Raw genomic sequence first — 21,216 nt, 5'->3', positions numbered from 1 at the left:
CGCCTGGAGAGCACTCAGCTATATGACACGGAGGATGTCACCCGAAGCAGTGGATGCAGGAAACTGTCCCTGGACAGATTAGAAATCAGTAAAAACGATGATGACACAAGGAGTTGCATGAATTGGGAACAATCAATGTCCGACTCCGGAGAGGAGACTGAGTGTAAGACAATTGAAGAAGGGAAACGGCACGAAAAGCGGCTCCCATGGGACAAAGGGGTACGATGGCCAGACGCTAGCGAGTCCGCATCAAGGACATCAGAGTCTGCCACACAGCCTGGCTGGCGTGAAGGAACACCCCATGGTCAGAGGGGGGTGTCAGCACCTGCCTATGTAGACAGGTTGAGGACATTGCCAGGCAGACGGCAATGTGGGAATGTTACCCCAGTGATAGACAGGAGAGTTATGAGAGAAGAGAAAGAAGGCTGCGCATTCCAATTTCCACAACTAGAAAAGGGGGGAGCAAGATCGCAATATATTCCATGGCCACACATGGATCGAGAAAACTTGAAAAAACAACCTTCCAATGCTGACATTGGGAGCCGGGAAGTGGATACATGAGTTAGAAAAAATGACAGGGGGAGTTACGCTTGGAATAGGGGACATTAAAGGTCTCCTGATCGCCATACTTGGTAAGAGAGAAGACGATGTGTGGACACTGACAGGGTACCCTGGTGTAACCACAATTAACACTGCACACGACGGTGCGCCATTTAACAATTGCAGAGCAGCAGTATTGAAAGCGCTATGAATGCTTTACCCAGACACCTCCGATATGGGAGCTATAATGACTCAAAAAATGAAGGAGTCAGAAGATCTGTTTATTTATATCCAGAATTTCCAAGACGTGTGGTTGCTCGAAATGCATGAATCCTGGACGAAATCTATACCAGTGTTTTACCACATATTGTGCCAAGGGTTGCCAGAACCACTGCAGAAACAGCTTAATAAATTAGTCGGAGTTGAGGCTAAACCTTTGGCTGAAATACAGCTATCACACATTACTAGATTGTTGCAAGAAAAAAATTGAAAAAAGGAGGCAACTCTTAAGGGTGAGGAAGTGAAGCTGGTGCAAAAGAAATTATCAAATTATGCTCTTGAAGAAGCCATGCTGACCAGCCCAGCTGAACAGAACATGCAACAGGTGGCTAATCCACAGCAGAACAACCAGGGTAACATGGGACTGTACCCGAGGGGAAGAGGATTTAGAGGAAGAGGAGAGCAAAGTAATCAAGGAGGTTTCCAAAGTAATCAAGGAGGTTTTCAAAACGTGCAAATGGGCAACCCAGATATGTCAAATGGACAAATTATCTGACCACCGCCAGTATGTTGGCTGTGCGGAATGAGCCAAGGCATGTGGCAGAATAGCCAAGGAATAGGAGTAGGCATGGCGAATCCACCTGTCGCCTCACAACAAGGTGTTGCACAGAATCACACAGTGCAGCAGCAAGCGGCAGGCATGCAGCAAGCTGCGCAACAAGTGATTCAACCACCGAACATGGGAAATTTGCCACAAGGGCAATCCCAACAGGCACCACTGCAACTGTTTCAGGGCACAAACTCCAGAAGGGGAGGCAACCCTGGGAATGGAGAGAATCCACAAGTATACAGTGGACCGAACTTATATATGAACTAGGACAGCTCACTGGGAACCCTGATGTGCTCTATCCTATCTGTGACACCAGACCCTAATAGGGAACCTAGTGTGAATGTCGTCATAGGGGGTAAAGAATATTCCTTCCTAGTTGACACGGAGCAACACGCTCGTGCATACGTGAAGGCAAGTTTTCCTTGTCCAGCGAGGCCATAGATACTCAGAGTTTTACAGGAGCTCACAGTCGAGTTCCCTTTACAGACGCACTCCCAGTCTCCGTAGAAGAGTGCGAAATGAATGTACTTTTTTTGTATTCACGTCAGACCCCAGTAAACATTTTGGGTCGTGACTTAACGACAAAATTGAACATGACAATCTCGTTAACGGAGGAGAGCATAGTATGCTCCACTCCATGAATGCATTATTCAAATGTGTGCGATATGATTAGAGCATATTCAGGACACATAGCCATGAGAGCTATACCGCTGGAACCAGAAGTTTTCGCATATGGCATGCGTGTGCTTATGGCAGGATTGCCAGGCCTTGCAGATAGAACCATGATAATCCCCCATGAATTTTTATTCAGACCAAGAATACCTATGCATGAAGAGGAGGGACAAGTATTTCCCTTGATGATACATGCAGCAGCAGTGCGAGGGAAAGTAGCATTGGTCGAAGGCTACGATGATGAAGGTAGACCATGGAGAGCGATTATCACCATTGAAGAAGAGTATCAAGTGACTGACGTCTTTAGCATCCTCTACTGCTTACACGTGCAGCATCTATGTTAAAAGCCTTGTAGTCGGGACTGAGTTTTTTTAGGTTGATGTTGGATCCGAGGAGCAGGATTTCGGTTTTCTCATCATTCAGGCATAGGCTATGTGTGCCCATCCATGCCTGAATAATGAGGTATATTTTGTTTACCAAGGCCGTATCTGAGTCGAAGTTGCCCGAAAGGGGTATGAGAATCTGGGTGTCATCTGCATAGTTAGTGTATCCGGAAGGTATTGGAATTTGTGAGAGGCTCAATTGCTTGTTAAAGGGAAGGATAGCCAAGTAGAAGCTTACACTAAAGAGGGGATGGTTGCACTGCCTTCCATTGGCATTGTATGCTCTTCGGAACCAACCAGGCACCGACCATCATCTTACGCCACACAAGATAGTCCAGTCTTACTGTAATTTCAGACCAACTGCAACAATGACGAAAAGGGTGCAGCGCAGCACAAAACACAGCAGGAGACACTGCAAAGGACTCAGTTCAAGGTCTACGTGTTCCACTCATCTTCCCTGGAGATGCTGTGTTGGTGAAGAACCACACGAGGAAGAGGTGGGACGAGCCAAGATTCAATCCTCCTTTCATCGTGGAGGACTGCACCCCATCAGCTGTGAAACTGCAGGGCAGGAGAGCATGAATATTTCTCAATGACATTAAGCCTTTTATTGGAGAAAGCCCTCTAGCTGCACCCCACCACAAAGAAACTACAGACAACGGGGAAGATCAACAGCACGTACAGACAAGATCCATGATGAAGAAGGACACATGAACAGTAAAACACGACAAGAACCCTTTTGCAAAACGTGGCTTAACTTGGACATTTCCTCTAAGCAAAAAAGGGGATAAGGACATAAAACAGACACTCTGTGCATCCTAGTTGCAAGGTGAAGAAGATAATTGTGCATAGAAGCCACAGCACGTTTGTTGATTTTTGAACTTTTGAACCAAATCACACTTAAGCCTTGTTGAGGAAAGGACTATAACAAACTGTGACCAAGGTCTTTTACACTGAAAGCAAAATACAGTATCCTGATTCGTGCTATATCGAGACTTTGATTGGCAGTACTTATGGTGTCCCCCAGCAGAAACATCACAAAGGATGTGCTTACCTACTTCCAGTTAGTGTTGGTATCATATCCGTCGCTGGTAGGGAGGGTCACCAGTTTCACAGACTTTATACAAGATCCTAGAAACAAGAAAGTAATCTTGCAACTACATACCGTCATCGAGGAAGCCTTCATTGTACTGCCTAAATACAGTGATAAGGACACAAATGCTTCCACCGCCGGCGATTCTAGATGAACTCATCGATACGCTTTTCTTTCCCATAATCGAAGAATGCCCATCTATTATTGGAAGAACTATGGACACATTGACTTTTATTCGAGATCCAGCAAACACTGAACGTTTGAGTCAACTGTGGAACAAACTTAGCTATTTGGTCACACTCCACGTGTCCGGAAAGTTCAAGCATTGTTCACATCAAGGGAAGAACCTGTAATCCTGAACCCAGCAAGGCAGGACAAATGACCCTGTCACCCGAAGACAGCAGACTGGCACATAATGCCCTTTTTTGCCTAGTCACTGACTTTCCAAAGGTGGTGGGGAGACCTATCGAGGTTGACATCCTCACCTTCATCAGAGATTCAGCTAATGTCGCACAGATGGGAACGCTCCTCCATGGTATAATGTTGCAGGTGGAGTTGTCTAACTTTCAGAGAGCTTATCTGAAGAGATTCCAGTGAAACTTTCCGCCGAGGGATAGATCGAGGAAGCAGTGACAAGAACTTCACCTTTTGTTTGTTGGTTGATATTTTTCCCATTTCTTCACACTGACCAGCATCCAGCATGTCCTCAAGACTGAAGCAGATTCGGGGGGTGGACTGGGAACTCATGCATTTCGAACATGCGCAGTAAAAGTGACTTATTGAAGTGTTAGTCAATTCTATTTTCCCATAGTCTAGCAAAGGAACTGTACCCTGTATCAAGAGACAATCGCCACTCCCAAGAGGGGGGACACTCATGAAGCACCAGACACTTCATGACATAACCTGTTAAAGAACAATATTGAATTGGGGAAAACAATAACATTGACATTTGGTAAATGATCGAGATGGGGGCCCAGAACAGTAACCTGGTCCTCCCACAGGTAGAGGGGCACCCTCGCTTCTCTGGAAGGAAATGCTGCCGCCTGACGTACCACACTATTCTTTATTTATGCATTGTGTTTATCATTATTTTGCTGTCTTTGACAATCAGAATTGCATTTTTTATTGGTGCACGAAGCAGTCCAATTTCAGTGCACCCACCTGATGATGTACTCATGAAACCCACAAAAGCACCCAGACCCTATATAGTTTTTCCAGTCACGAGAAAAGCTGATGGTAAGGTAAATGAGCTGAAAATGAATGTGATACATACATACTTGAGGTAACGAATGAAGAGAAAACTCGAGACAGGGTCAGCGCAGAACGAATGAAATCATAGCACAGACAACTACACGCATCCACACATTGAGCGTACACGAACCAGGGCATGTGTCAATGGCTGCAGAACCCCAAGCAAAGGCAACAGAGAGCACAAGATTGCCTACCGAACAATCAGTTCCGGAAAATAATGAGAGAGACTGAAAAGAATCAAGTGGATGGCTAACTAAAGCAGACATAGCAAAAGCTCTCGAGAAGACAGAAGTGGCTGTAGGAGAATTTACTGCAAAGACACAAATGTTAATTGATCATTTATTTCCGTTTATAGCTAGAGTGAGGAAACTGCATGAGGAACTGAAAAATAAAACTGCAGAGACTGTATTGACAAGCACACAAGTTCCAACACAAGGGACAAGTACTAGACCCACGATGCAGCCATACACTGGGCCAATGACATGCTGGTGGCTGATAAAGGCACTTATAGAGGGCAGGAAAAGGATGCAAGATGAGAGGAAGAGAACTGAAAAACCTCCATTCCCCCATCAATGCCGATATAGAACCTCGCACCGTGGACCAGAATGCCAGAGAGTCCTCCAGCAAGAAAAAGCTATACAGACGCTTTTAGGGATGTAGTTATAGCAAACTACTGGAAGACACTAAGAATCAAGAGAAGCCCACATGAAGATAATAAAGAACTGAATGATTGCCTGGACAGCACAGCACATATAGAAAACAACATTTGGTACCAGTACATGAAAGAAGTTGGAAGACGAACTTCAGAAGGAGAATGCTTCGTATGTGCACTTCTACCATACAGCATGGGGAAATCCAAGATCTTCGTGGCTGTAGAAATTGATGTTCCGACAGCACACTGTCTCTCACACGCAGCAATGTGCAACACCAGAGGCCAGATCATGGGGAGGGATGCCTCATTGATATGGGCAACTGAAACCGATTAACCCGATGAAGATGACTATTTTCAGGACATTAAGACGAGAAATAGAGCTCATACTAGGAATCACGTGATCAGGTACGAAAAGCCTGAAGTTAAAGGAGCAGGAATAAGACGGGAAATCAACCCAAGACAGAACGTCCAAGGAAAAACTCCAGAAGAGGATCAAATTTGGAAGATCAGAGGCAAAATGCAGATTCGGGAACAGTGGTTTCACCAGATGGATGGGAAGAAGGAGTGGTAATCTGCCGAGCATGGATGGTCCTTGGAGCCTGCAAAGAAGCAATAGAAAACTCACAGAGGTTGTGCAAACCTCTATGGCCAAAACTCACAAAATTACTGAAATGGGTTGAAGACAGGGGAGGACCCTTGCAGATAGTGCCACTGGAAGGCCCAAAATTGTGCTTCAGGAACAATGGCATAAGGAAGATGGGAGAGAATCAGAACTGCTGACACATTTTTGAAGCTCCAGGAATGACTCACGGGACCACAGTAATTATGGATCATTATTGGGCATGTGGATCCAAAGCATAATCAGATTGCCAAGGAACTGGGGAGGCATATGCACACTAGTGAATGTCCACGTTCCAGCACTCGTGATCCCGAAAAGTGACCTGAATATTGACAGCTTCCCGAAAGCAGAGGCTCATCTGAGGAAAAGGAGATCTATGGAACTAGTATCCCGAATGAAGAGAGAGAATTACTTCTCTGCCAAGTCAAAAGAAGAATTTCATGCAATCCCATATGAACACAGGCTGTTCAGCCTCACCTCATCAGTATTCACAACGATTTTCATGCCAAGAATCCAAGGTGGAGTAAACACGAAATGGTTGCAGATAACCAGATGGGAGTTATTGCAGACCATCAACACGACCATAAAAGGATTCAATGCAATCAAGGAAGAGTTAAGAGTGATCCGACTGATGACTCTCCAGAACAGATATGTACTTGACATGATCACAGCGATGGATGGAGGTGTTTGGCAAAAATCAGAGAAATATGTTGCACATTTATACCTTCTCATGACGAAGAAAATGGAACTTTAACAGAAGTCATAAGTATGCTGACAAACCTACAGAACCAGATAATCGATGAAACTGACAAAGTCAATGATGACAGCTGGTTTGTAACACTATTCTCATGGGTCCCACAATGAATGGCAGACATATTCAAGTTTCTGGGAGCCCTGCTATTGATGATACTACTAGGATTTTGTGTAATTAAGATAATAATTTCACAATGCCAGAAAACTGTGAAAAAAAGCCATGGGGATGAAGATCATGATCGATGTCAAACCAGGATGGAAGCTCAGAGACCTGACTGATGATGAAGTAAGAGACTTTGTGAAGGCCAGCGAATATGCACCAGAAGGAACAAAGTTCATGTATCCCAGAAAACAAAGAAAATATGAGGGAAAATGGATCTATTGCAGCCCAAACGGACAATGTCAGCGAATGACCTAGAACAAAGACGAACATGTAAAAACAGCAGGAAGTTTGAAAGGAGTGATACAAATATGAACTCCAAAGACACACTCCTTCACACCATCATATACAAACCCAGAAGACAAAGAAATGGATACAGAAGAACCAAGTAAGACGAATCCAGAGAAGGAAGCAGAAGTGGTCGATGAACCGACCAGAGGGGGGAGTGTAGAGGAGGTCCCAGATATGACCTGCACTCCAGCCACCCATATTGAAGCACCAGAACATACACACCAAGATATGTGATGTATGATGAGCAAATAGACCAGCAGAGAGCCGCACTAGGAGTCTGCCCAGTGCCCTTCAGAAGAGCAATACCTGTTGATGTGCCAATAACCAGGCAACCACGGGCAGCAAGGTACCCATTGAGACAACCGTACAAGCAGCTGACACGAAATGAAGACTACTTGCAAACTGTCCCAGAAGAGACCCAAAGGGCCTTAATTGAAGGCGAATGGTGACGACACGAGGCCCCGGAGAGACTCACAGATGAAAGAACTGACAACCAAAAAAGGTGATAAACAAAGATGAAATGTTATGAATAATGGTGTGACGAACTTAGAAGAAGATGCGATGTTGAAATGTAAAGAAACGTAACCATAAAGCAGGATGAAAATATGCAACTAGCTAACACCTGTAAAAAGGCTTGAAACACAAGAAGCTAAGAAAGCACTGCGGCTTGCTATGCTTAGTAGAAGAATAGAGTGGCAAGCGCCAACTATATATCTACCTCAACGAAGCACATTATATGAGTGTGAATCCATTTTACAAAAGTAGAATTTAACCCAGGTTGCCAGAGGTCAAACAGGCCAAGATTCATATTTCAGCAAAAGTTAGAAGAGACAGTGGAATCGGAATTTAGTAGGGAGCAGCTAATGCCTGGGAATTCGAGGTCAACCCAAGGAAGGGAGAAGAGCGGCAACTTCAGAGAATCGAAACTTAAGAACAGCGCAGCCTGCCCCGCAAAGGGCAGGATAAGGAGCTGCATGCAGGTGGCGGGCCTAAAGGAGAATTCAATGCACAAATAGAAGGAAAAAGAAGCAGATTCATGGTGTACTAACACGTGACCAGTCAGGCGCCAAGAGGTACCAATGTGTGATGTCACCCAAAACCAGAGGATGCCATAACTTTTCCTGATAACAAGCCACAGTTTCGAGGCCACCCGCAGCCAACTAATTGACACAAAAGTACTGATTGATGAAAGGGAGGTGAATCTTGGGGCACACTGCATCTGGGTGTCCATTCTGCATGCTGCTAATTAAAGTGGCGATTTTTGTCTAGGGGTGTAACTGACCCAATCACAATGGACCAAATAATCTGGGGTCCTATAGCTAGTAGAACCAATGAGATGTCGTACTTTTAGTGACGTTTTGCACAAGTGCTGTAGAGGGAGGGGCATAGACGCCCACCCGATAAGAGTTTTCCAATCCCCGCACTCTGTTACCATATACAGATATAGCACCGATACTTAAGTGACCTTTTCCTACCAATAGAACTGTATGAAAAACTTTTGAGTGTTACACGTCAATGATGATGAATTTTTGCTATAACTATTGCTGTCTGAATGAAGATTTTGGGAGTTGCGGCGAGACGGACTATCGCATCACTGTTGATTTCCATGTTTCCCCGTTTTTTGTACTTGTCATTAAACGGACTCCCCTTTGCCAAACCATTGAGTTGTCCTTGTTTGATTGGTGTTGGAGTAAGAGAATCCCGCATGCCATCCACCTCAAGGTGCAGCTATCTCGTCTTAAAGTGCTCGAGGGTGAGCTCTTATCCTATGGGCCCGTCAGAGGTCTCTCCGCCCTCCTGTACAGTACCGTCTTGGTCCAAGGCCCTCAGGCGAATCTTCTCCTCTTTGATAGATGCTTCCCGCGCCTAATTAATTTTCTACCTTCTCCTGCTGTCCCCTCTCTTTCCTCCATGGCTTCCCCGTCTCCCCTGCTGTCTCCTCCTTGGCTACCTTGCCCTCTCCTCCTTCCTCTTCTACACCACTGCAGGCCATACCTCTGATTTGTACCCCTAGCCAGAAGTCTTTCAAGGACAGCAACCTTCTCCATATGCCCACTTTTAACTCTCGCTCAGCTGCTGTCAAACACTCCCCTGACATCTGCCGCCTCCTGGAGGAACTTGACATCAATGTCCTCACTCTCACCGAGACATGGTTCACGGCTAGCTCTGTCACAAGCTTTGACACTCTCCTCCCTGATGGCTACAAGATCCTCTCTGCGCCAAGGTCCAACTGCTCCAGAGGGGGTTCAGCCCTGATCTTCCCCGAGTGGACTCCTGTATCTGTCATTCCTACGCAGGTTTACTCCTCTTTTGAATGCCTCGTCTGCAGGCTCTCTCTCTCTCCTAGTCATTCCCTTACTGTGGTTACTATCTATCGGCCACCTGGTCAGATCTCCTCTCGGAATGGTTGGACCTTTCCTCTTCCCTCCTGTTATCAACCACCCAACTTCTCCTTCTTGGAGACTTTACCATCCACCTGTCCTTTCTCTGGACTCTTTCGTGACCTCTGTGACTCTCTCTCACTCTCTCTTCTCCTTTCTGGCCTGACTCACTCTGCAGGGCACACTCTGGATGTTCTGATCTCTACAGACATTCGCCTTTGTATCCCTCTCACCACTCCTCTCTCCTACAGTGATCACTTTGTACTTTCCTCCCAGCTCCCCTCTCCTCCCCCCAGGCTAAGCCAATTCCAGCACTGCCACCCACCTTCTCGGTTATCCGACCCATGAAGCATGTGTCAGTGAGGCTTTTGCCGCCTCTTTCGCAACTCCCCATCCCCCTTTGGCTGACACACACCCTGACACAGCCCTCTCCATGCTCCACTCTGCTATATCTGATACTCTAGATGTTCTTGCCCCTGTCATGAGGATCTGCTTGAAGCCCAAAGCCAAGTGCAATTCCTAGTATGACTCAGACCTCCTCACCCTCAAATGCAAGTGCAGGGTGGCTGAGAGGAAATGGCGTGCTTCTGGTACATCTTCTGACAAACTTGCCTGCCATACTGCTCAACTGTCTCTGTGATATCCTAGGTATCACCGGTCAGGCCCTGGCGTGGCTGACTTCTTTCCTCTCTGATCAACCATCCCAGGTCCAACATGTGTCCTTCCTCTCCTCTGTCTCTATCTCCACCTGTGGTGTCCCCCAGGGGTCTAACCTCTCTCACTGGCTGTTCAACCAATACCTGGCACTTCTTGCCCACCACATTGCCGATCTCTGCCCCAACTTTCAGTGCTATGCGGATGATAGCTCAATTTCAGGCTACCTCCGGCCACCTCTTCTTCGTCTCTCATCTCTGACTACCTGTCCGCCATTCAGGAGTGGTGTGCTACCAATGATATCTGCCTTAATGCCAGTAAGACTGAGATCCTCCTCATTGGCACACCCGCTCCCGCCTTTCCTGTAACTCTCTGGCCGGCCTCTCTTGGCCCTCTTCTTGCTCCCACCAGTGAGGCTAAAAACATCAGGGTCATCTTCGACTACACACTCTCCTTCTCTCCTCACATCTCTGACGTCTCTAAGAAGTCACACTACCAGCTGTACCTCCTCAGAGGTATTCTTTCTTTCCTCTCCTTCCGCCAGAAGCTCACTGTCTCCAGAGCTCTGGTTCTCTCTAGGCTGAACTATTGCAACAGCCTCTTTCTTAATCTGCCTGCTGCTACTCTCCGCCCTCTGCAACTCATCCAGAAAAGGACTGCAAGACTTGTTCTTGGCCTCATACCCAGGGATCCTATCTCTCCAGGACTGAAATCTCTGCACTGGCTCCCAGTGGCTGCAAGGATTAAGTTCAAAACCCTCTGCATTGTCTACTCTCTCTTCCTAAATATATTCCTTCTCAAGCTCTTCGCTCATCCGTCTCCAACTCCCTCAGGGTCATTCGCATCTCCAAGCAACGAGTTGGTGCTATATCTCTTTCTTCGGCTGGGGCTTCCCTCGGGAACAGCCTCCCTGCCTCCCTGAAACTTGAGGAGAACCAGCTCTGGTTCCGGAAGCACCTCAAAACCTTCCTCTTTGCTTCTGCTTTCTCTCCTCCTCTCCCCTGCTGAATTCCTGGCTGAAACCATACTGGTTACCTGGCCACCCTCTGATCTCGGGCTCAGGTCCCCTCCCCTGAGTGTTACACTGCCTCCCTGGCAACCCCCGCACCTGGGAACTGTTTGCTGTATCCCTACAGTCCCCCCAGCACTTGACACCTGATGTCTGCACTTACCCTTGCACTTGCCACCAGCTGGCCCTACTGCTCTTATTGTTTTATTTTATTACCCCTGTACTGTACTGTCCTCACCCCCTCCCACTCCACACTTTTCCTCCCCCCTTACCCTGCACTTGCTCAATCTGAATGACACTTGGCCTAGTAGGATTGCTATCTCTGTCTTCCCTTTGTTCCCCCTCCCTTGCCGCAGCGCTCCTTGAAACATTTGTGTATAAGCATGTTATAAATGCCATATCATATCATATCATATCATATCATATCATATCACCTTTCATCAGCGACTAACTTCTCTCAAGAGGCCTCAGACTGGATTAAATCCTTCCTCAGCAACAGATCTATGAGAGTCTTGTCTCCATCTGCTGCTGCCGACCCATCCCCTATTACATTCAGAGTGCCGCAAGGCTTTTGCGTCTCTGCCACAATGTATAATATATTCACAAAGCCTCTCTTTGATGACCTGGATCATTTGGGTGTCATCTACACAAATTACACAGATGACACCCAGATACTTATACTCTTTCCGACAACTATGACACAGACCTTGCCTTAGTCAACACAATGTATCTTATCATTCAGGCATGGATGGCAGTCCACAGCCTCTGCCTGAATGATGTTAAGACCGAGAATCTGATCCTAGGTGTGCCCACTAACCTTAATAAACTTGATGCCCAATATTCTTCATTCAACATAGACGGTATCATCATCAAAGCCGCAAAGGAGACTAAAACACTAGGCTTCAACCTTGATTCCATCTTGAACTTGCGCAAACATGTGAATGTGACAGCCTCTGCAACTTTGTATACCTGCAAGCTAATACATGCTTGCAAACCGTACCTATCGAAAAAAAGCTGCATCATACTAGCGAGAGCTTTAATCCTGTCTAAACTCGATTACTGTAATGCACTACATGCAGGAGGCAACAATCAAACTCCAAATATTACAAAATAATGCCCTCAGAACAGTTTTGAGCATCCCAAGGAGAGAACATATCTCAGAGACCAGAAGGAACTACAAATGGCTCTCTATCAAGGACAGGATTCCGTTTAAAATAGTTTCCATTACTCACAAATGACTTAACAATGCTGCTCCATTGCATTTAAGAGAGAAAAGCACACCAAAAAACTAATCACGGCCTACCAGGTCTACCAACTCCTTCTGCATCACAGTTCCACGGTTCGACTTGAAAAGAGTGGTCGGCAACAGTTTCCCTGTTCAAGCTGCCCAAGCCTGTAATGCCCTCCCCCTTCATCTGCGCTCTGATCAGACCTTCCAAAACTTCAGGACTAACAGAGTGGTTAGCTACGAATGACAATGTAGCACAGAGTGCTTATAGCACACAGAGGACCTAATTGCTTGCTCCTAATAATGCACCTGTTTCCTTATGGCAGATGTCTCCTTACCTGCCTGACATTGTACATCATCTGTCTATACTTTGCTACTCTGTTCTTATGCCTTTGTATTAATTTCCACGTGTTATGTTTACATGTATGTAACCTTATGCATCTAAGCTGTCTTGTAATGCACCTAGATACCCCAGGGTGTGGGCCGCTTTATACATCAATAAAACAAACAAACACATGTTACATGTACATTGCAATGTTTAGGCTAGATGTGTGTTTATGTATGTTGTCATATATTCACTTTTATCTATCTTGTTTTTTGTGAAAAGTGTATTTCTTATATATGAACCAAAATACTATAAAAGAAATACATAAATGTAAGCTTTTCTGCAATGAATCATGATGTAGAGGCCTGAAAATACATCCCTTGTCATTTATATCAGCTGAAAGGGTTTCAGTACAGTAAATGAAAGATATATGTAATACTTTAGAACATTTAATAATCAACATGTAAATTGTTCTATTGGACTCTGGCAACAAAAATATCAAAAAAACAAACTTTGTGGATGCTATTTTCTTCTCAAATTATACTCATATCATTATCACACAAACAGACTACCGAGAGGATGCTCAAGTACCGGTCCCCCTCATTATTAATACATTATGAGATATTCTCATTATGTTTCTGCAGTGATTCTCTTGTACTTCTCTTACCTGAACAAATCACTCCAGCTTCTCTTCTCACTGATCCGCAGTCATTATAGCCCCAGCTTCCATGTGGACATTGGGAGAGAGAAGTCTCGTTTCCTTTGCAGTGGACATTACTCAGCCAAATCTGCCGGGTGCCTTTACCAAAGACACCTCGATATTCTATTATTACTCCTTTAGGTGTACCACAGCCAAGCTCTCTGCAGACCACCTGTGCAGCCTTGGAATCCCAGCCAATGCTACACACCGCTCCCCATTGGTTCTCGTGTTTAATCTCCACCCGCCCACTGCAGGCATCGCCAGCATTCACGAGACGGAGCTCATCAGCACCACCTGTGAACAGAGGGGCAGAAGGAAAAGAAGAATTTGAATGAACAGGCTGAGTGACTATGAATGAGTGTGAGGTGGGCATCTACTCAAGGTGTACAATAAACCTTGTTGCCATTGATTTCATAGAAATGCTTGTGTGAAACAAGATGGAATTAGATTTCATTCTTACTCAGTGCATCATATATCTGAGTCCAGATCACATGTTAGTAGGAGACATGATACCTTTAATCATCAAACTAGTCTTGACAGGTTTCCACACCCCTTTAGGTCGGATATCCCGCCTATCTGCGGTCACCGGGCAGAAGTGACGTTGTGCGGGGTGACCTGAAAGTTCTGCCTGAGCGGAAATCCCATCCCAGAAGTGCTGTAGGTGTGTTTAACAGGAACTTTGGCCCTAGCGGGGAGGTCCTACCGGATGTGACATCATGGGGGCTAGCAGGGAGGATCCCCCAAGGGCTGGAGCCCCTAGGGGCCCCCACAGGGGCTTCCCCCAGATGTCCCCCAGAAAGACCTGGAAGTGTGGCACAGGGTTTTGCATGGTGGGGCGCCTGGAGATGATGTCTGAGCGGCGGTCATCTTTAAGGGGTGTGGCGTGTAGGGTGTATATATACAGAAGGGGTTTGTGCTGTAGGTACAAGCCTCATCTGAAGGTCGGTGGAAACTCTGATTAAACAGCAACAGCAAGACTGGCAGGTGCCACAAGGTATACATAAGGTTGCAACTTTGGGCATTGAACATGTCCGGTTGTGCTAAAGAGGGTTTTAGTATGGGGTGTTTGTGTGTCTACACTTATAATAGGGCAAGTGTGAAGAAAGGCATGGTAGATATACTAAGATTTCAACAACAACAAAATCCCAAAAAAGCAAAATTTGTATATTCAATTATATAAAAAATGAAAATATGAGATATTAATTTTGTTCCTATTCCCCCAAAAGATGCATATATATTAAAATAAATGTAGATATTAATATAAATAGCCATATTAATGTTCATATTAATATTCATATTAATATTCATGAGCCCTGATGGGCTGCCAGACCTGAGCCCAACAGTCTTGTGAAGCACGGCCCTTGTTCTTTGCAAGGGCCAGGCTGTGGGGGCCTGGGGCAGCAGCTCAGGACTCTGGCCTATGTGTGGATTCTGCAGCCAGGTGGCCGGTCCTGCAGGCACACCAGCCGAAGCAAACCGTGCTAACAGGCACAGGATGACTTATATATAGAGCTTAAAAATCAGCTGATTCTAACAGCTGTTGTGTACTGACACGTTGTGCTACAGCTGAAATTACACAGTAACCAGTCCATAGGAAGTGCATAGCCCTGAACCCAGCTGGTGATTTACGTCTCTGACAATAACGGATGTGTCTCTGAAATTCCAGGGATTGCCGGAAATGTGCTCAAAGAGCCAGGCCTCGTGGGCCATCTGGAAAGTCCCAGCAGCCCACAGAAGTCATCGCAGGGGGAAGTGCGGGGATGTGATCCACTAGGGGCAACTGTGATGGATCACTTTGGTTTCCGGGGGGGATGCTGACACCCCCCTGCAATACCAGCCTGTGATGGATCACTTTGAATTTCGGGGCAGCAGGCTTCCCCCAGCAAACAATGCACACAGATTCCGACGGCTGTTAAGGAATGAACCAGTTGCAGGCCCTTTGTGTGAAGGCATCCTGATGGTTAGAGTTGCCATGCAGGAGCAGGATCAGCCAAACCCTCAAATAAGCTGGTGTATAATTTTTGACATGCTGCAGCAGAGGTTAGCTTTGTGTAAAAAGCTATTCTAACTGTTTTTAATTAATGTATTCATAGGAACAGTATCCAGCCCTTTCACTCGGGGACGTGCTAAATGTTATACCTTTATCATGTATGCATTTATATTTAAAATATTCCCATGCTAAATGTGTATAGGTACACATATGTTATGCTCTGGGGTAAAAAATAAATAAAAAAGAAAATGTGCTATGTGTGCTGTGATCATCTAGGTTTAAAGCACGCTCTATGTGCAAAGCATTGCTGGGGTAAAAAATAAAAGTGTGCTGTGTTCATCTAGGTTTAAAGCACGCTCTATATGCATACCATTGCTGGGGTAAAACATAAAAGTGTACTGTGTTCATCTAGGTTTAAAGCACGCTCTATGTGCATACCATTGCTGGGGTAAAACATAAAGGTGTGCTGTGATCATCTAGGTTTAAAGCACGCTCTATATGCATACCGTTGCTGGGGTAAAAAATAAAAGTGTGCTGTGATCATCTAGGTTTAAAGCACACTCTATATGCATACCGTTGCTGGGATAAAAAATAAAAGTGTGCTTTGATCATCTAGGTTTAAAGCACGTTCTATATGCATTCCGTTGCTGGGGTAAAAAATAAAAGTGTGCTGTGATCATCTAGGTTTAAAGCACGCTCTCTTTGCGTACCATTGCTGGGGTAAAAAATAAAAGTGTGCTGTGATCATCTAGGTTTAAAGCACGCTCTATTTGCATACCATTGCTGGGGTAAAACATAAAAGTGTGCTGTGATCATCTAGGTTTGAAGCACGCTCTATATGCATACCGTTTCTGGGGTAAAACATACAAGTGTGCTGTGATCATAGAGGTTTGAAGCACGCTCTATATGCATACCATTGCTGGGGTAAAACATAAAAGTGTGCCGTGATCATCTAGGTTTAAAGCACGCTCTGGATGCATACCATTGCTGGGGTAAAACACAAAAGTGTGCCGTGATCATCTAGGTTTAAAGCACGCTCTGGATGCATACCATTGCTGGGGTAAAACACAAAAGTGTGCCGTGATCATCTAGGTTTAAAGCACGCTCTGGATGCATACCATTTCTGGGGTAAAACACAAAAGTGTGCCGTGATCCTCTAGGTATAAAGCACGCTCTGGATGCATACCATTGCTGGGGTAAAACACAAAAGTGTGCCGTGATTATCTAGGTTTAAAGCACGCGCTATATGCATACCATTGCTGGGGTAAAACACAAAAGTGTGCCGTGATTATCTAGGTTTAAAGCACGCGCTATATGCATACCATTGCTGGGGTAAAACACAAAAGTGTGCCGTGATCATCTAGGTTTAAAGCACGCTCTATATGCATACCATTGCTGGGGTAAAACACAAAAGTGTGCCGTGATCATCTAGGTTTAAAGCACGCTCTATATGCATACCATTGCTGGGGTAAAACACAAAAGTGTGCCGTGATTATCTAGGTTTAAAGCACGCGCTATATGCATACCATTGCTGGGGTAAAACACAAAAGTGTGCCGTGATTATCTAGGTTTAAAGCACGCGCTATATGCATACCATTGCTGGGGTAAAACACAAAAGTGTGCCGTGATCATCTAGGTTTAAAGCACGCTCTATATGCATACCATTGCTGGGGTAAAACACAAAAGTGTGCCGTGATCATATAGGTTTAAAGCACGCGCTATATGCATACCATTGCTGGGGTAAAACACAAAAGTGTGCCGTGATCATCTAGGTTTAAAGCACGCTCTATACGCATACCATTGCTAGGGTAAAACACTAAAGTGTGCTGTGATCATCTAGGTTTAAAGCACGGTCTATACGCATACAATTGCTGGGGTAAAACACAAAAGTGTGCTGTGATCATCTAGGTTTAAAGCACGCTCTATGTGCATACCGTTGCTGGGGTAAAACACAAAAGTACGCTGTGAAAGTGTGCTGTGATCATCTAGGTTTAAAGCACGTTCTATATGCATACCGTTGCTGGGGTAAAAAATAAAAGTGTGCTGTGATCATCTAGGTTTAAAGCACGCTCTCTTTGCATACCATTGCTGGGGTAAAAAATAAAAGTGTGCTGTGATCATCTAGGTTTAAAGCACGCTCTATTTGCATACCATTGCTGGGGTAAAACATAAAAGTGTGCTGTGATCATCTAGGTTTGAAGCACACTCTATATGCATACCGTTTCTGGGGTAAAACATACAAGTGTGCTGTGATCATAGAGGTTTGAAGCACGCTCTATATGCATACCATTGCTGGGGTAAAACATAAAAGTGTGCCGTGATCATCTAGGTTTAAAGCACGCTCTCTTTGCATACCATTGCTGGGGTAAAAAATAAAAGTGTGCTGTGATCATCTAGGTTTAAAGCACGCTCTATTTGCATACCATTGCTGGGGTAAAACATAAAAGTGTGCTGTGATCATCTAGGTTTGAAGCACGCTCCATATGCATACCGTTTCTGGGGTAAAACATACAAGTGTGCTGTGATCATAGAGGTTTGAAGCACGCTCTATGTGCATACCATTGCTGGGGTAAAACATAAAAGTGTGCCGTTATCATCTAGGTTTAAAGCACGCTCTGGATGCATACCATTGCTGGGGTAAAATACAAAAGTGTGCCGTGATCATCTAGGTTTAAAGCACGCTCTGGATGCATACCATTGCTGGGGTAAAACACAAAAGTGTGCCGTGATCATCTAAGTTTAAAGCACGCTCTGGATGCATACCATTGCTGGGGTAAAACACAAAAGTGTGCCGTGATCATCTAGGTTTAAAGCACGCTCTGGATGCATACCATTTCTGGGGTAAAACACAAAAGTGTGCCGTGATCATCTAGGTTTAAAGCACGCTCTGGATGCATACCATTGCTGGGGTAAAACACAAAAGTGTGCTGTGATCATCTAGGTTTAAAGCATGCGCTATGTGCATACCATTGCTGGGGTAAAACACAAAAGTGTGCCGTGATCATCTAGGTTTAAAGCACGCTCTGGATGCATACCATTTCTGGGGTAAAACACAAAAGTGTGCCGTGATCATCTAGGTTTAAAGCACGCTCTATATGCATACCATTGCTGGGGTAAAAAATAAAAGTGTGCCGTGATCCTCTAGGTTTAAAGCACGCTCTGGATGCATACCATTGCTGGGGTAAAACACAAAAGTGTGCCGTGATTATCTAGGTTTAAAGCACGCGCTATATGCATACCATTGCTGGGGTAAAACACAAAAGTGTGCCGTGATCATATAGGTTTAAAGCACGCTCTATACGCATACCATTGCTGGGGTAAAACACAAAAGTGTGCTGTGATCATCTAGGTTTAAAGCACGGTCTATATGCATACAATTGCTGGGGTAAAACACAAATGTGTGCTGTGATCATCTAGGTTTAAAGCACGCTCTATATGCATACCCTTGCTGGGGTAAAACATAAAAGTGTGCTGTGATTATCTAGGTTTAAAGCACGCTCTATATGCATACCATTGCTGGGGTAAAAAATAAAAGTGTGCTGTGATCATCTAGGTTTAAAGCACGCTCTAGATGCATACCATTGCTGGGGTAAAACACAAAAGTGTGCCGTGATCATCTAGGTTTAAAGCACGCTCTATATGCATACCATTGCTGGGGTAAAACACAAAAGTGTGCTGTGATCATCTAGGTTTAAAGCACGCGCTATATGCATACCATTGCTGGGGTAAAAAATAAAAGTGTGCTGTGATCATCTAGGTTTAAAGCACGCTCTATATGCATACCATTGCTGGGGTAAAACACAAAAGTGTGCCGTGATCATCTAGGTTTAAAGCACGCTCTATATGCATACTATTGCTGTGGTAAAACACAAAAGTGTGCTGTGATCATCTAGGTTTAAAGCACGCGCTGTATGCAAACCATTGCTGGGGTAAAACATAAAAGTGTGCTGTGATCATCTAGGTCTAAAGCACGCTCTATATGCATACCATTGCTGGGGTAAAGCATAAAAGTGTGCTGTGATCATCTAGGTTTAAAGCACGCTCTAGATGCATACCACTGCTGAGGTAAAAAATCAAAGTGTGCTGTGATCATCTAGGTTTAAAGCACGCTCTAGATGCATACCATTGCTGGAGTAAAACATCAAAGTGTGCTGTGATCATCTAGGTTTAAAGCACGCTCTAGATGCATACCATTGCTGGGGTAAAAAATCAAAGTGTGCTATGATCATCTAGGTTTAAAGCACGTTCTATATGCATACCATTGCTGGGGTAAAAAATAAAAGTGTGCTGTGATCATCTAGGTTTAAAGCATGTTTTATGTGCATACCCTTGACAGCATCATTTATTTCTTTTAAAGGTGAGTCAATGGTATTGTAACATGGCACAGCAGGCATCATTTTTAAAAGGCACTCCCAACACCATGTATTACAAGGTCTCCACGTGGCCGTTTTTCTGTTGTCCTTGTGATGTGTGTGTAAAAACTGGAGAGGGGTGTCTGTACTTCTGCTCTCTATATGGTAGAGGAGAGGCACAGAGGACCCCAGCCAAGATTCTCTATAAGGTAGCAATGGACGAGCAATCAAGGCCGAGCTTCTCAGGAGGTGATGCAGGCTGGTTCTTAAGTACAGTGTAGTCCCCGAATCCCCACAAAGGAATGTCCACACACTGTATTACTGAAAACACAGTCTTTATATAATTAATATTCAAAGGTATGTACACTATCACAATAACGCACTTTGTACTCAGAAATCAACAATGGCAAATATATACAGTTCTAAAGTGGTACCACCAATATTATCAGATCTCATTAAAGTGCATCAACTATACTGTCAGAATGTCACACAGATCAATAAAGAGGAAACCAGCAATAGAGAGAGGAGGGAAAGCAAGATGGTTGAAACAATTGGCATAAGACTGAGTCAGTTACTTAAACACAGTTCTGTGTGGAGATCCCCCCACCTGGGCAACCTGTAAAATAAAGATATAGCACAAGCCCAGTCCATATATTGCTCAATAGTCTTATTTCCTCCTCTAATGTTTTTACCCTCCCAATGTACCTGGTGGAGCAGAGTTCTTTGAAGAAGCGTCGATGGATCCTTCTTCAGTGAAACCCCTTTCAAGCAGGAGCCATGGATCATCGAGAGGTGTCGAAGAAGGTGAACTTAGTGTCAATTGAAGTTCGAGGGTGCCAAGACCACGGCGTCGATCCCGGTGGTGCTCGTCGGTGATGTCCTGTGAGGATGAGGTGTGCGAGGCACCTCGGCGTTTGAAAGTTCTGGACCGCAAAGAGTTTCAGAAGAACTGTGGCCCAGCAAGGGCGTTGAGTCGTCAAAGTCTTTGTGGCCTTCAGGTGGTGGGAAATGGGCGCGTCAGTGGCCTTGACTCTCTCCGGCAGGATAAAGCGGTCGTCGGTGCGGACAAGGGAGTCCTTCGATTCAAATGTTCTTAGGCAAAGGAGCGAGCGGCTCCGGTCGTTGGCGGCACGGCATCAAGCGGTCCCCTCTTCTGGTGCAGCACAACTTCGACGGGCCTCCAGCGGTTACACAAACCTGCAAACCCTGGTTGACGGCAATGGACTTCGACGGCGGTGAAGTCCAGGTGCTTCACTTCGATCTCCTCAGCGGTCCCCGTCTCCGGTCGGCAGCCTTTCGAGGGTCTGACTTCCAGGGAGCTTCGGCAAAGGTTA

At 45.2% G+C, this 21,216-nt stretch overlaps 1 protein-coding gene across 1 annotated transcript in view; it reads right to left on the bottom strand.

Moving 5' to 3' along the window:
• The window catches only part of LOC138498729 (CD5 antigen-like), a 239,573-nt gene that overhangs the window by 45,362 nt on the left and 172,995 nt on the right, over positions 1 to 21,216 (bottom strand). Inside the window, exon 5 of the mRNA XM_069622367.1 lies at positions 13,508 to 13,834. Coding sequence (XP_069478468.1) covers positions 13,508 to 13,834 — 327 coding nt within the window. The remainder of the gene's footprint in view (positions 1 to 13,507; positions 13,835 to 21,216) is intronic.

The sequence above is a fragment of the Ambystoma mexicanum genome, chromosome 5q (genome assembly GCF_040938575.1).
Source record: "Ambystoma mexicanum isolate Mex_15411 chromosome 5q, UKY_AmexF1_1, whole genome shotgun sequence".
NCBI classification, from domain to species: domain Eukaryota; kingdom Metazoa; phylum Chordata; class Amphibia; order Caudata; family Ambystomatidae; genus Ambystoma; species Ambystoma mexicanum.
This window is presented reverse-complemented; position numbering and strand designations above follow the sequence as displayed.